At 37.5% G+C, this 15,356-nt stretch overlaps 1 protein-coding gene across 1 annotated transcript in view; it reads left to right on the plus strand.

Annotated features, from left to right (window-relative positions):
- LOC103556530 (aldo-keto reductase family 1 member C23-like protein) overlaps positions 1 to 15,356 on the plus strand; it is a 30,998-nt gene that overhangs the window by 8,426 nt on the left and 7,216 nt on the right. The window contains exons 4-8 of the mRNA XM_070601960.1: positions 68 to 8,891; positions 10,666 to 10,833; positions 11,689 to 11,805; positions 13,086 to 13,163; positions 13,613 to 13,735. Coding sequence (XP_070458061.1) covers positions 8,808 to 8,891; positions 10,666 to 10,833; positions 11,689 to 11,805; positions 13,086 to 13,163; positions 13,613 to 13,735 — 570 coding nt within the window. The 5' untranslated portion in view covers positions 68 to 8,807. The remainder of the gene's footprint in view (positions 1 to 67; positions 8,892 to 10,665; positions 10,834 to 11,688; positions 11,806 to 13,085; positions 13,164 to 13,612; positions 13,736 to 15,356) is intronic.

Below are 15,356 nucleotides of genomic sequence, written 5' to 3' on the forward strand. Positions count from 1 at the left end.
GTGATATATGTCACCTTGACAGTTGTGTCACTTTACTAAGAACATTTTTTTTATCCTTATCCCATAGCTTTCAGAAGGATTGATTTCAGGGATCTCACGGCCACCACTTCAGAGAGTTAAGGACACTCCCTTACATTCCTAAGTGACCTGGAGGGAACTCTGAAAGGACAAGTGAACCCCTTGGAGACCACAAGTTGCTTTTCAGAAGATAGTATCCTACAGATAAGTAACATATGACTCCTTGGTTCTTACCTTACTTGTTGGACTATTAGACAGCAGGCTACTTGGCTACATCAGATTTCGCCTGAGGTTCTAGGCAAGAATCTTGATTGGTTACAGGCCTCTTCTCTTGGATTCCCCAAAGATTAAGGTCTATTATGGAAGGGATACTAAAATTTGGGCTGTATATCTTGCTAATCTGTGTGGTCAACCATGTAATTATAAAATGTGAATTTAAGTGTTGTTCCAAAGCCTTTATCAGAGTACTAAAGTAACAATCATGCAAAGTATATCTCACTCTCCCAACTTGTGCTCAAAAATATTTTAAAATAAAGGTGAAACAAGTCCATTCCTCTGACCCTGATCCTCACCCTTTTAGAGCAGGAAGTAGCTAGAGTGGTCATCACCCAGATTTCCCAAGATTGAGAAATGAGCATAAGACAGTGGGGATTTAAACTGAGAACGAAGGCATTAAAATCTTCCCTAGAGGGAAATCTTTGAGATAAACTTTGTTAACAGCAGCTGGGAATACACAATATAATCAACTGTTGTTTAGAACTAACTAGGTCTTTCTGTCTCTCCTTAGTATATGAGTCAGATGTTTTTCTCAGGAAGCCAAGGTCCTGATGTCAAGATTCAGCCTCACAAGGTAAAATGCACGCTAAAGATGAAAAACAACCAGAAGAGTCCAGATTGTCACAGGAAAAGAAATTCAATTTTCACAGACTTCTGGGAAGGCATCAACCAGCAAGGACACATGCTTCTCCACCCCTACTCAAAACTCCAGCACATACTCCCCCTCCCCAACATAAAACCTCAGATAAAAATGCCTGCTTTTTTCCCTTCAATGAGGTGGTTTTGAGTTTTAACTCCCATGACTTCTTCTAGTTTCCTTTCGATAATACACCTGTTTCAATGACACAATCCTGGCATTACAGTACTTGGACCTCCTGTGACTCAGGTAAGGAAATGCTGTTTGTGTTCAGTAAAGCATTACATGGAATGGACCTTACAGCTAGCAGTGTCATTCCACCTTGCCGGGGTCCCGCCCCGGCAGAGTCCAGGTTCCTGAGGGATGGACGGCGTCGGCGCAATGAGGGGAAAATAAAGGGGACGTGAGACTTGGGTTGGTGTTAGCAAGTCCAACTTTACTGTGCACAAGTGTCGTTTATATATTTTTCAGGATTAGTACAGAAATGGTTCTACAAATATTCTCAGAGAGATAAGGAAGTAAAAAACGAGCACAAGAATATTTATTAGCATTCTATTCTATATAGCATAAGGTTAATGGTAGTCTCCTCCGCAATTAACTAGTGTTTGTTGTCTCTAAGCTAAAGGAGATAGGTACCTAGGCGTCTGATGTAATTCATGATAAAGTTAAATCAAAGTGAGAAGGTCCAGGCCTCCGGACAGGACAGCAATCTGTCTGGTTACATCCTGGTGGAGCCATCCCTGCCTTCCTCAATCATTTATGCCATTAGTGTAGATGGTTAATGGGAACAAAAGGCGACTCCAGGGTATCTTATCCCCAGGGCTATCTGAATTCTCAGTGGGCAGTTAAACATCTTTACATTTTCGCTCCCTTTAGGGGGTGGAAGCATTCCTTTGTCTTGTAGATTGTAGAGCTAACAGTCCCTTAAGTACACTGCTGGAGAAAGTATCATTTTGTTAGTAAAGTAAAGGGCTGGAAAGCTAAGTTAAACTGTATATCTTCAAGAATGAAAAACAGAAGTAAGTATAGACATAACCTTGATAGAAAGCATGCATATAATTCAGAAAATATCAGGGGTGTCGGCCAGCCATTCTTCACCGAGGGGCATCCCTGCACCCCTCGGCCCTTCTACTCATCAATTGTTTATTATTTATTGCTTTTAGGAGAAAACCTCTATAACATTTTAACAGAAAGCAGAAGGTCAAGAATAATATGTAGATACTTCTTGATCATCCAATTAACCAGCAAACTTAGAAGGACAATGCATATATATTTAGACAAAGAACTGGAGGGAGAAGAAAACATTAACCAGACAGAGGCCATAAACCTAATTCGACATCTTATCTGGGCACAATTCCTTTCTGATTGTCTCAAATGGGACTGTGTGCTCCTCCAATAATTAACTGAAAAATATCTTGATAGTTACCTGGAGGTGGTCACATTCTCTTACTATATTTAATTTTCCCGGGAGGTAGTGCCTCCCAAGCAGCCACCCAAAGGAGTGAAAACTGGAGGTTAAGAAAGGAAAAGGAATGAAGGGCAATTAGAAGCAGCACAGGTTTCAGAACTATGTGAGGGGCTGGCCGGTTATTCTTCACCAAGGGGCGACCCTGCATCCCTCAGCATTAATCGGCTGGACCCTGTCAAACAGCCGATCAAATGATGTAGCCACGGCTCCCAGCACCACCTGCTTCTAGCATATCCCTGACCAGGATTGGACAGAGGGCTCTGCTCAGTTGGCAGGGTTAAAACCTGTCCACTTGGGCCTCCTAAAATGCCCTGAGGATAGACCTACTTAAGGTACAGGTTTTTATTTATTCACAGACAGCTGCTAACGGACTTGCAACATGGCCTTAAAAACGGAAAAAGCATAATTTTTTTAACACAAAGGAAACTGCTTTGAGCATTCCACATTTGGCAGGCCATGTTGGATTTTCTCCTCTCATTTTGGTTATTCATACCTTGATTCTCACATTAAATGTGTGCTACAAGGACAGACTAAGAAGAGAAAGAACCAGGAGGCCTCATCCAGCAGCAAATCTGTTCAAAAGAGAAATGTAGGAAGAATGAATGGAGTCTGACTTCAATTTAATTTCTTACTTAACCTAATTTGAATATTTAAATTTCTACGGGAACTGAAAGGATGAAAAGTAGAAAAAAAGACTCTTGATTATGACTCTCTATGAATCAAGGACTTTGGATTGAGATGTAGTAGGAACCACAGAGTAAGAGAATTGGTCATATTGGAATGTGTTTAAGATTTCAGAGATGAAGCAGTTCTAAGAAGTAAACATGAGAGTAGTTGCCTTTTAGTTAGGTACAAGTAGAAACTCTCAGGTTGAGGACATAGGAACATTGAGAAGTTTGAGTTGTCTACATGAACAAGGATGATATCAACATAATCTGGAAAGAATTATAAACTCTATAAACATATTAATACTATAAAGATAATGAAGAGAGTGCATGGAGAAGTGGGTAAGATAGCAGTGCCACAATAATGTAACCATAGAAGAATAGTCACATACTTCTCTCTTTCTAGGGAATTTAACATCCCCAATTCAATGGGGTCTTATCTGAAAATTTCCTGTTCTAACCTTTGCACCAGACATATTACATTCTGAATAACCATAGGAAAGAAGCACTGGTTGAGACGAGGTTCAAACCTTATCAGTTCAGAACACAACAATGTTCCATATCCCTAGGGTGTAGGGGTGGATAGGGGGCTTTGCTTAGTTGGTTCAGGCTGTGTGTCTCCACCCTTGGCAGTGAAAAGAAGAATGGCAAACCAGCTTCCCAGTAGTTCCCCCAAAGCCGTATCTATATTTTTTCGGAGATTGTAGTTCAAGAGATTAACCTTATATCTTCACCTTCAACAAAGCTCTAGTCAGAAATTCTACCTCTTCTATTTAATTAGAAATTATACCTAATATTATTCTACTCTAACTCTTGCACATAGTCAACTAGTATTCATTATTTATAAAGCAGTCCTAAAATATCTTCTTGTCTATATTTAATATTGGAAACCCAGTTATCAATTTTGCAAAGGAGGAACAAATATACGCTATCTGCCCCATAATTCCACAGAAAATAAAGAGAATAGAAACTTTGATCCTTCTTTCTTTTCAGAAATTAAAAAAAAAATCAGCTGCCACCCCTTCCCTAAGCGTGGAAAAGGGATCATGATTCATGTCTGTGAAAGAGTAGAGAAAGATAGAAAGAAGTTTAATATTAATCCAGACATATTTAATATGTTTATCAAAATGATAATAAGTATAGTTTTCCTCACATGAGGACCTCATCCCAACCAGTGCTTCCTTCTTGTGTTTATTCAGAAGCTAATGCTCAGAATGCAGTATGAGAAGCAAAGGTTAGCAAAGGGAATGTTTAGGAAAAACACCATTGCATGGGGGTATGTTGAATTACTTAAAACGGAGAAACAAGAAAACCCCAAATTGCTACTAGCAACCCTATAATTCCCCTTGAATGTGTCTGGATATTAAAATTTAACAGCATTCTACAGGAAACCAGCCATTTGAATGAATGACTTGAATGGGACAGATGGCAGGAGACGTGAATAATGAGAGGACTGACTAATGGAGAAAATTGAGCAGGTGAAATTCAAATAACATCCGCAATCAGAGAGGGCACAAGGGAAGGACAGGCTGTGGAATACCCACTAGTATATTCCTGATCTCCAGGTCATCAATTTGTGGTCTATATAATTGAGATCATGGGGCAAATCCTGATGATCCCCAGTTTGAGGTAGTCACTGCGGCCACCTTATCCTGGATAACCTCCTAGCTGGTTGTCAATGATCCTTGGAACTTCTAACCTGGTAGCTCTTTATAGAGTCACTACATGTGGGTGCAGGAGATCCGCTGTGAGAAGGAAGTCTGGCTGTTGGGATATATACATGGAATCTTTTGAATGTATAAATCACTTTGATAAGTATTCCTATCCTAATATTGTCTTTCATTTATGAAGATGATTTTCTTTTCACACATTTGTGAATTTTTAATTCTCAAACTATATGGAAGATTTGTCTTATTTTCTCATAGTACATTTGTCTGTCTTTGTATCAAGGTCATGCTGTCCTCATAGAATGAGTTAGAGAGTATTCTCTGCTCTTCAATTTTCTGTAAAAATTAAGAATGGTTGTTGTTCATTCTTCTTCAAATGCTTGGTAGAATTCACCACTGAAGGAATCTGGTCCTGGGCATTTCTTTTTTGAGACATTTTTTGTTACTAATTCAACCTCCTTAAAAGTTATTTGTCTACTCACATTTCATATTCCTTCATGATTCAGTCTTTGTAGGTTATGGGTTTCTAGGAATTTTCCATTTCACCAGGATTCCTCCATTTGTTGGCATATAGTTGTCCTTAGTACTTCCTTTTTCATTTCCTTATCAATTTTCTATCTGGTTGTTTTATCTATTATTGAAAGTGAGATATTGAAATTTCCAACTAGTTTTGTATTGGTATCTGTTTCTCTCTTCAATTCTGTCAACGTGGGTTTCATATGTTTGGAGCTCTGATGTTTGGTACATATATATTTATAACTGTTCTCTATCCTTGGTGGACAGACCATTTTATCAATGAATAATATCCTTTTTGTTTCTTGTCACCATTTGACATTAATTTATTTAATCTGTTACTAGTATAGCCATGCCAGCTCTCTTTGGTTACTGTATATGTAGAATATCTTTTACCATCTTTCCCTTTAATAGTATTTGTGCCCTTAGATCCAAAGTGAGTCAATTATAGAAAACATATACTTGATTGTGTTTTTGATATTCATTCTCCCAACTATTCTTTTTGATTTGGGGAATTTATTTACATTTAAAGGAATTATTGATAGGGAAAGACTTAGATTTTTATTTTTTTATATATGACTTAAGTCTCTTATTTCCTCCATTACTACCTTCCTTGGCATTTAGATGATTTAGCTTAGATGACGTGTTTCAATGCCCTTCTCATTTTCAATTGTGTATATTCTATTGTTGTTTTCTTTGTTGTTACCTTGGGGATTGCAGATAACATTGTAAAGCTGTAATAGTCTGTTTTGAACTGATGCCAAATTAACTGCAATGCCATGCAAAAACTCTACTCTGATAAAGCTCTGTGTACTTCTCCCAATTTATGTTATTGATGTCACTAATTTCATCTTCATACATTGTGTACATACTAACATAGAAGCATAATTAGTTTTATGCATTCATCTCCTAAATCTTGTGAAAATGAAAAAGTAGAGTTGTAAACCAAAAGTATGAAAGTACATGATTTTATGTTTACCCACATAGTTACCTTTAAAGGAGGTATTTATGTCTTCATACAGCTTTGAATTATTGCGTAGTTTCCTTTCATTTGAACATGAATGACTCTCTTTACATTTCTTGTCAGTTCTAAGGGTAAGAAATTATATCAGCTTTTGTTTATCTGAGATTGTCTTAATTAATCCTTCATTTTTTAAAGACGTTTATACCTGATATAGAATTCTTAGTTGACAGGTTATTTTTTGTTTTAGCATTTTTAATATGTCATCTCACTAACTTATGTCCTCACAGTTTCTGCTGAGAAATCTGTTGATAGTCTTATCCAGGATCCCTTCTACTTGCTGAGTCATAGTTCCTTTGCTGCTTTAAGATAGTCTCTTGTCGTCGTTTTTCAATGTTTTGAATATAATGTATGTGGGAGTGGATATCTTTGAGTTTATTCTACTGGTAATTCTTTAAATTTCTTGGATTTGTTGATTATTCATGTCTTACATCCAGTTTGGGCAGTGTTTATTCGTTATTTCTTCAAATAATCTCCATGCCATTCTCTCTCTCTTCTCCTTTTGGGACTCTGATAATGTGCATATTTGTGCACATGATAATGTCCTAGAAGTCCTTTAAGGTCTATTCACATTTCCTCACTTTTTACTTTCTATTCCTTAGGCTCCATAATTTCCATATATTTTTTAATATTATCATTTTATTCACACATAATTTACCTGATTTCTTTTAGTTTTAATTCAAATTTTTGCTTTCGCAATTTTGTCATGTATAAGACAGTTGTTTTTAAACATTTTGTCTAGTGACTAAGTCCAATGCCTTTGCTTTTTCAAGAACAGTTTCTGCACATTAATTTTTCCTTGTGGTCAATAATGGTGTTGTTTTTGTGTGTGTGTTTGTGTGTTTAATTCTGCATTTGAAAAAACAACCACTTTTACTCCTCTCAGATTTGTTCTGTGTCCAGACAATCTTTCACTTATTAGCTTGGCATGCTCCTAGGCTTGGGATCAGCCTAACATGAAAGCTGAAGGTCTGTTCAGTTCTTTTATGAGCATGCATTTTACCTGGCCTGTGTGTGGCTTTTCTAATTCCCCTGAATACATGGCTGCTTTTTGAATATTTTAATATCCCTAAAATTTACACCCTAGCTTCTCCTCAGAGCTTTATATGGTCTATTCTATGTCTTAAATCTTAACCTCTTGCCCCTTGCACCTGCAAACCTATAGTCCCCCTGAAGCTGTAATTAACCATTCCAGCTGCTTTTCAGTTCAAGCTTAGATATAGGCAAAATAGACAACAGTATTTCCAGCAGCTCTCAAATGGGTTAGGACCTTCCAAATAAGATCTTTTATGATCAACCTGCTTTGAGAGAGGTAACCTGGAACTGGGCCAGTGACTCTTGCAGATCAAGCCTGCAATGTGCCAGGCAGAAGGAGGGCAAGGGCAAGTAAATATATGGTGAAATTTTCTACCACTTTGAATCTGGCTTTTTTCTAACTGAGTTTTCAGTTTGCTGCTGTAGACCTTTGTTTGACTGTTTTCATGAGCTCTTATAAGGTTATTTCAGCCGGTTTCTGGTTGTTTCCTTATGTTTCCATGGAAAGACTCCAAGCTTCTTAGTCCATCTTTTGCTGATATCAGTCTATTTGTTCAATTTTCAATGGTCTTATAATATTCCATTGTATCAATGTGCCATAATTTCCCTAACTCTTCACAAGTTTATTGTAATTTGTTTCAATTTTTTTCTTTCATGAATACAGTTGAGTAAGATAATAAATTATATAAAATATTCATCAGCTTTTTTTGACAGCAACATCATGATAGTTTCCAAATGTTATGTAACTGGATGGAAGATATAATAAACACCCTAAGATTCTGTTTGCTTGCTGAAAATGATATCCAAAAACTTAATGTGAAATACTCTAGTGATCACCATGCCATAATGTCTTACTTTGGCACCCTTTTCAGGATTGCATCCTTAGGACTGGATATTCTTCCTAAAGAAGCAAATAAAAGAAAAACAAAAATATATTCTTTTTGATGAGAAAAGTGAAAAGGCAGTTTCTTTCACTTGGAAGTTTTCTTTATTGAAGGTCAACTTTTTGAAAAATGCTCATTAATCATTCCTCTTGATTGTGTGTGTGCATGTATATGTGTGTGTATATGATGTAAAATAGTTAATTGTTTCAAGTGATGTATGATCAAGAAGGGGCTTCATTATGGCTAAAACAAAAAATGGATTGGTATCTGCAGGTTTCTAGTCTAACATATGGTCAGTAATTGTTCAGCAAATCACTTGTAATAATTTATTAATGTATATGGATCCTGATAAAAAACATTTACTTGTACTGAGTAAAAAATTAATGATTTCTTTATCACTATATAATAATTCATTAAGTTTGCACTTTAATAAACATCAGAGAAGCAAGTTAACTGTTGCCACCTCTTTTCACTCGATGGGTTACTGCTTTAACCTTGCTCCTCCTACATTCCATTTACTAACGGTTGGACTGTGGGCGTGGGTGTTACCATCCTGTTATTCATGTAATCTGTGAAGCCAGAAGAATAAAACAGAGTCTGATTAGACAGAGGAGCAACAGGCAATGGATGCCAAAGGTTGGTGTGAGAAACTAAATGACGGCCACGTCATTCCTGTACTGGGATTTGGCACCTATGCACCTGAAGAGGTAAGAATAGTGGTCTTGGGGTTGAGGATTCCAAAGAAAATAGACTTGACATAGGTGGAGGCTAACCTGGGTTGTCAAGTCATTGAGTTCTTGTGTGACTCTTGGAGGCTCACTTGGTTTTGTAACCAGGCTAAAACCATTACTTATGCAAAGAGACAAAGTAGTCAGCGTTCACTCTGCATCAGGGCCCGAACGTGTGGTCACCTACAGATTATTCTGGGTTTTCCTCCAGTTTCCATCTATCTCCCAGGTTGGCAAAAGAGATAAAACTCAGCAGTCAAGAACATTGAATATCAGCTGCTTTGCTTTGAGGGAGATTGAAAGTGAGTGGTTTCTCTGTGTATTTCTGCAACTCAAGAAATCTTTCCTCCCACCAAGAAGACATGATCCAGAGAAATATTTGTGATAAAAGGTCCTGGAGAAGAGGTGAATGACAAATGATACGAGAACGTTTCTGTTCTGCTATGGGGTAGCCTGACAAGTGCCAGCCAATAAATAATCCACCTAGAATTTCCCTCACACTTCTCCTACTGCTTGGTAATTTATCTCAAATGGAAAATATAATATCATTTGAGAGAATAAGCTACAGTCTTCCAAGGCAAGGTTTCAGTTCTTGGTCCTTGTTAATGTAATTTTGATTGAAGTAATAGGTCCGAACCTTGGAAATAAGAGGTGCAAAGTGGACAAATCGCTGGATGGGAAGACAGAAGTTTGCCTTCCAATTTGGTCTTTAGACTATTTGGTTTTGTGAAAAGGGACTAGAACTTAAACTTTGAGTCTCATTTTCTCATCTGTAAAACAGAAGGAAATATTCAAAGAAACATTTTGGAGACAGATGACAGGACTTCTTTACCTTGTGGTACAAAGAAGGATGAAGAAGAAAGAAGGGTCAAGGATACCCCTGAAGCTTCTGCTTCAGTAAACTTCTGAATGCCTGTGCACCTAAGGAAAGAGCATGACCAACAAAGCACAGTTAGACCAACCATCTAGTTCCTTGCAATGTCATCGAAAAAAGAAAACTTCTGAAATACTTAAAACGAATGGAATATTATTCAGCCTAAAACTTGGGAGATATTGGTCAAAGGGTACAAACTTTGTTATAAGATGAATAAGTTCTGGAGGACTAGTGTGCAGCATGGTGACTGTAGTTAATCATAATATACTATATTCTAGAGATTCTCTAAGAGAGGGGATCTTAAGTGTTTTCACCACACAAAAAAAAGTTAACTATGAGATGTGATGGATATGTTAATTAGCTTAATTGTGGTAATCATTTCACAATGTGTATGCGTATGAGAACATCACAATGTATACCTTTGTATTTTCATGCAATTTTTATTTACCATGTTCTGTCTGACTATACTGATAGAGGACTCTTCGAATCTATCACATTGTTTCTCAAGACTTTGTCCCATATACCTTTTCCTGTTGTTGATTTTGCTTAATAACCTCTCACAATATAAATCATAGCCATGACTACAACTCTCTGCTGAGTTCTGTGAGTTCTTTCCACAAATCACTGAACCTGTGGGAGTTCATAGGTACCATTGGGCTAGTAATCAACCAGTGATTGCCTCGGATTGAAGGATTTCCTGGGGTGCCCAACTTTGATTACTTACTGGGGAAGACCAAGGCAAACTGCAGTGGGTTCATCACCACACATGCAGAACTAACCTAAGACATGAGGAAATGCTGACTCTTGGGAAGGTCAAAGTTTGCGTCTTAGCTTTCTCTCAATCATATGGATACCCAACTACTATGGTTGTTCATCTAGGTTCCTAAGAGCGAAACTCTGGAGGCCACTAAACTAGCTATAGATGCTGGGTTCCGCCATATTGATTCTGCTTATTCGTACAATAATGAAAAGGAGGTTGGACAGGCCATCCGAAGCAAAATTGAAGATGGCACTGTGAAGAGAGAAGACATATTCTACACTTCAAAGGTGATGTGTATGTGGTGTTTGTGAGTGCTCACGTGTGAACGCGATTGTGTGGAGGTGACAAATATGTTATTGGACCAGTAGTTGCTTGAAGAATTGTGCTTATTCATACAACTTTTTTCACACATATTCATGTATTAGCTCTAATGTCAAAAAGAGATGATGGCTTTCTCATCATTACTTTGTTGAAATTTTATGATTTTAAAGTAAAGTCGCTTTACTTTTCTGAGCCCCAGATCGTATCAGTGTAATTTAGCATGGACTAGTGAATCAGACAGAACAGTGATCAGCCTATAGCTTTCCTCATCATCTGATGACTTAACAAAATTTCTTAACATTCTGAATGTCAGTTCTCACATCCATCAGTAAGAAAGAGAAATATAAGAGGAACTTAGTGTATTAAACAAGATATAGCTAAAGTGCCTTGGATCGTATCCAGCCTATAATAATATGTTCATAGCACTTTTCCCCTAAAGTTATCTATGCAAAAGTGATACTAATAATTCCCCATTGGATTGAACGTTTGATAGAAAGACATGATATTTGTCAACTGCTTTGTAAACTCCATCAAACATAATTCAGATAATGCGCATGGTTATTATTTGATAACACTTTTTATCTCTTGGGTCCTTTCCTTCTATTGTTAGTTGATGTGCTGATGATAAATCCAAACAAATAATAGAGTTTCTATGGGTATGTCAGATCACAAGGCAACTGAAGAATGGAAAAAGTATTTTTCTCCTCTGTGGTCATGAGTTTCCAACAAGTAGAAAAATGCCTAATTCTTAGGTGAAACAAGAAAAACAAAATTGACTAAAATATTGACCCAACACAAATTCCATTCTTTATCCTCTACAGCTTTGGACCACTTTCCTTCGACCAGAGTTGGTCCGAAAAGCATTGGAAAACTCTCTGAAAAATCTTCAGCTGGACTATGTTGACCTATATATCATTCATAGTCCAATAGCTATGAAGGTGAGCAATTTGTGTGGTCACACTTATTTTAGTTCTTGTGTCACAATGTTGATCAATTTTCATGGATGGTTATGATATTTCTCAGAAGGATGCAGGCATTATTACACTAGAGAAGAATCCCAAAAATAATAATTCCTGATTAGCAGTTTATGGACTTTTTTGAATCCTTAAGTTCCTTTCTGTACCTCCAAGAGAAAAGATTTCAATAATCTCAAATCCTTTTCTTCAAAACCTTGAGGAAATAAAAATAGGCATATTTAACATACCAGCCTGACTATGACTCCTGAGTCTCCTGAGGATGTCACAAACATGGTTTCATGCAGCTGTGATGAGCAATGAAACTATCATACATTTGGGAATAATGAGTTGATCTCCTCCGTCACCATTTAAACTTGAAAGCAGATATGATGGTGCTGCCTCTGGGTAGGTCTAAAACTAGGAGCCTTTAGAGGGACTTACAATATCTTGCCTACACCATTGGCTATTTCCCCAGTGGAATTTTGTAGACTTCACTTAGCCATTAAGGACTACATTATATAGAATTCTTACTGTTAAATTACAGAAAGCTACTCAAGCTATCCTATGCAAAAGATTTTATTGGTCTATGTAAATTGGATGTCAATGCCGTGGATAGATTTAAGGTTTTCGAATAACCTTCAGAAACATCTCCTCTCCTGTATGCCTTAACTTTGCATGCTGTTGGTTTGAGTTACTTTGTTGCAACATTTTCCACTGGTGGAAAATATAGATTTAAGGCAATTCAAGCGTATGGTCATTAACACTTGAGAGCACCTCTGAATCTTCCAGCATCCATATTATTCTTGAAAAGAAACTTGAATGGCCCTGTTTGGTTCAGATGCCTGCTCTTGGACCATCAGATGTTCAGAGGAATAAGGAATTATGATTGTCTAGCTTGGGGCAAGACTTCAAGAGCTATTCTGAAAATAAGGTCTGTGACTTACTGTCATCCAAGTGCAAGGGAGGCCTTTGGCAAGAGGAAAGTATAGGGGGAAGACAAAGGTAACACTGTGAGTTCACATTAGGGCCTAAGAACATAGTATTTATTCAAACACATGATAGTGTAAGAGATTAGAAGAATCCTGTCTCCGTAAGACATTCCTTACAACTCCACATGCAAGTCATTTTGCAAATATTAATATCGAGAATGTTATACCACCAAACTGTTGGCGGTTTAGTGTCTTAGCCCTAGATGTACCTGGCAGTTTGGTAAGTGTGAAAAAATATTATATGATATCACTAAAATAACTGCTTCTATTCAGCCAGGGGAAGAACTTTTTCCAGAAGATGAACATGGAAAATTAATATTTGACACAGTGGATCTCTGTGCCACGTGGGAGGTGAGTGCTTGGTGGAGAGGGAACACAGGAGGCATCCAGGAGAGAGGGGATCTGACACATTCCTTCCACTTATGAGAATGCGCAATGAACTTTCAGATTAAGCAATCCGTAAACTTTAAAAGGGTGGTATGCTGTATGATATGCAGGAAATCGTTACTGAAATGTTTATAGAGAGGAATGAAGCAGAAGAATTTGGGACAAAGATAGGCACCTCTTTCCTTCAATGTGTAATACTCTCTCAAATTTTTCTAAGGAGAAGGCAATAATTCTTATTCTTCCTGTCACTACCTTCCTCCCTATTTAATTTAATATTTTTCTTCTTGGTAATCATGCCAATTGGCTTCCTTGTTATTTCTTAGTAGGTGTTCCTTTTAACAGATTTTTCTTGCATTTATTCTTGTTCTATAGCCAATTGCACAAATGCTTTCTCACCACCTCTTCCTCCCCAGGCCATGGAGAAGTGTAAGGATGCAGGATTGGCCAAGTCCATCGGCGTATCCAACTTTAACCGTAGGCAGCTGGAGATGATCCTGAACAAGCCTGGGCTCAAATACAAGCCTGTCTGCAACCAGGTGAGCACCCTTGGCCTCCTCTCCTTTCTGTTGTTCATCTCCTTCTTTCTGCAGTACTCTCAGGTGTCTATTTGGCTTCCCTTGCAACTCACCCTATCCTTATTGAATAAAAGATTCTAGATAGCAGAGCTTCTTTCTACTAGGGTGTGATTGGAACCCATAATTGTATCTCTGTTTTCTAAAGTCTTAGTGAAGAAAAAGTGACAAGACCTTAATGCTAAATGGTGTGTAAAAATTTACAGAAGGTAAAGAAGGTGACAGAGGGCTGGAATAGCTACCAGACCTTAGAGGGAAGGTGACATTTCCCTGGGCGGTAAGGGATGTCCAGGGATGGGGTGATGAAAGTGATTTAGAGGGAAATGTGTACAGGAAGGAAGGTTATGAAAACATGGAATTGTCAGTAAATAAGGAAAGAGTGAAAATAAGATGATGTAGGTGTTAGGGGTTTGGATCCGGTTTCACTGCCTGAATCCTTCTTCTTGGTATCTCTGCTTTTAGGGGTCTTTTATTAGGAAGCATGGATACAAGAAAAATTAACTGGAGACTGTGAAATTCATCCAGTCTAGAGGGACGATGTTGCTGGTTTATGGTGATACTAATGGTGGACAAAATCAACACTCAGCAACATTTAGCAGGAACATAGAGTCAATTCATTGATTTACTCATTCTTAGTTTGGTTCTCTTCATCAACTTCCACCCTCAAGTTAACTGTTTAGACACACTGTTCTCTGTCTGGCTCTGTGCTCTTAATTTGTTTAAATCTGTTTTCATTTTATTGTGGTAAGAGCTCTTAACATGAGATCTACATACTTAACAAATTTTTAAGTATACAATGCAACACAATAAAAGGTAGTTAACTGTCAGGACAATGTTGTACAGCGGATCTCGAGAACTTATTCATCTTGCATAATTGAGACTTCATGCCCACAGTTAGCAGCTCCCCATTTCTCCCTCCTGCCAGCCCACGGCAACCACCATTCTGATCTCTGATTCTATAAGTTTCAGTTTTAGATTTCTCATATAACTGGTATCATGTAGTACTTGTCCTTCTTTGAATGTCTTCTGTACCCTTATGTCCTCAAGGTGTCACTTGGAGTCAAGGAGGAAAAGTCTTAGACTAGAAAATGTAGCTTAAAAAATTATAAAAGTGTTCACTTATATAGTGATAGGGCCCCAGATTTTGAGTTATAAATGTTAAAAATTTCATGTAATCCTAGCATTAGTTTTACTCTCAATTTTTAATTATGAAAATTTTCAGATACTCAGAAAGTTAAGAGTATGGTAAAAGCCATCCATGTTTTCCTTGCTATTTCAGAAATTTTTCCCATATTGCTGCTTTGCTATATATATGGACATATATGCCTACTTATATGGAATGTTTTGAGACCTTCAAAGTAAGCTGTAGACATGACAATTCACCCCCGCAGACCTCAGAAAGCATATGGTCTTGTATGCAATTCATATTCAAACTTTCCTGTGGTTTTCCCAATGTCTTTTATAGATCTTCCTTTTAATCAGGAGCCAACTGTGGGCCAAATATTACTTTGACCCATGTTTCTTAAGCTGTCTTAACCTCAAATTGTCACTCAACCCTTCTTTTACCATAGCATCCAATAGGTTT

The sequence above is a fragment of the Equus przewalskii genome, chromosome 30 (assembly GCF_037783145.1).
Source record: "Equus przewalskii isolate Varuska chromosome 30, EquPr2, whole genome shotgun sequence".
NCBI classification, from domain to species: domain Eukaryota; kingdom Metazoa; phylum Chordata; class Mammalia; order Perissodactyla; family Equidae; genus Equus; species Equus przewalskii.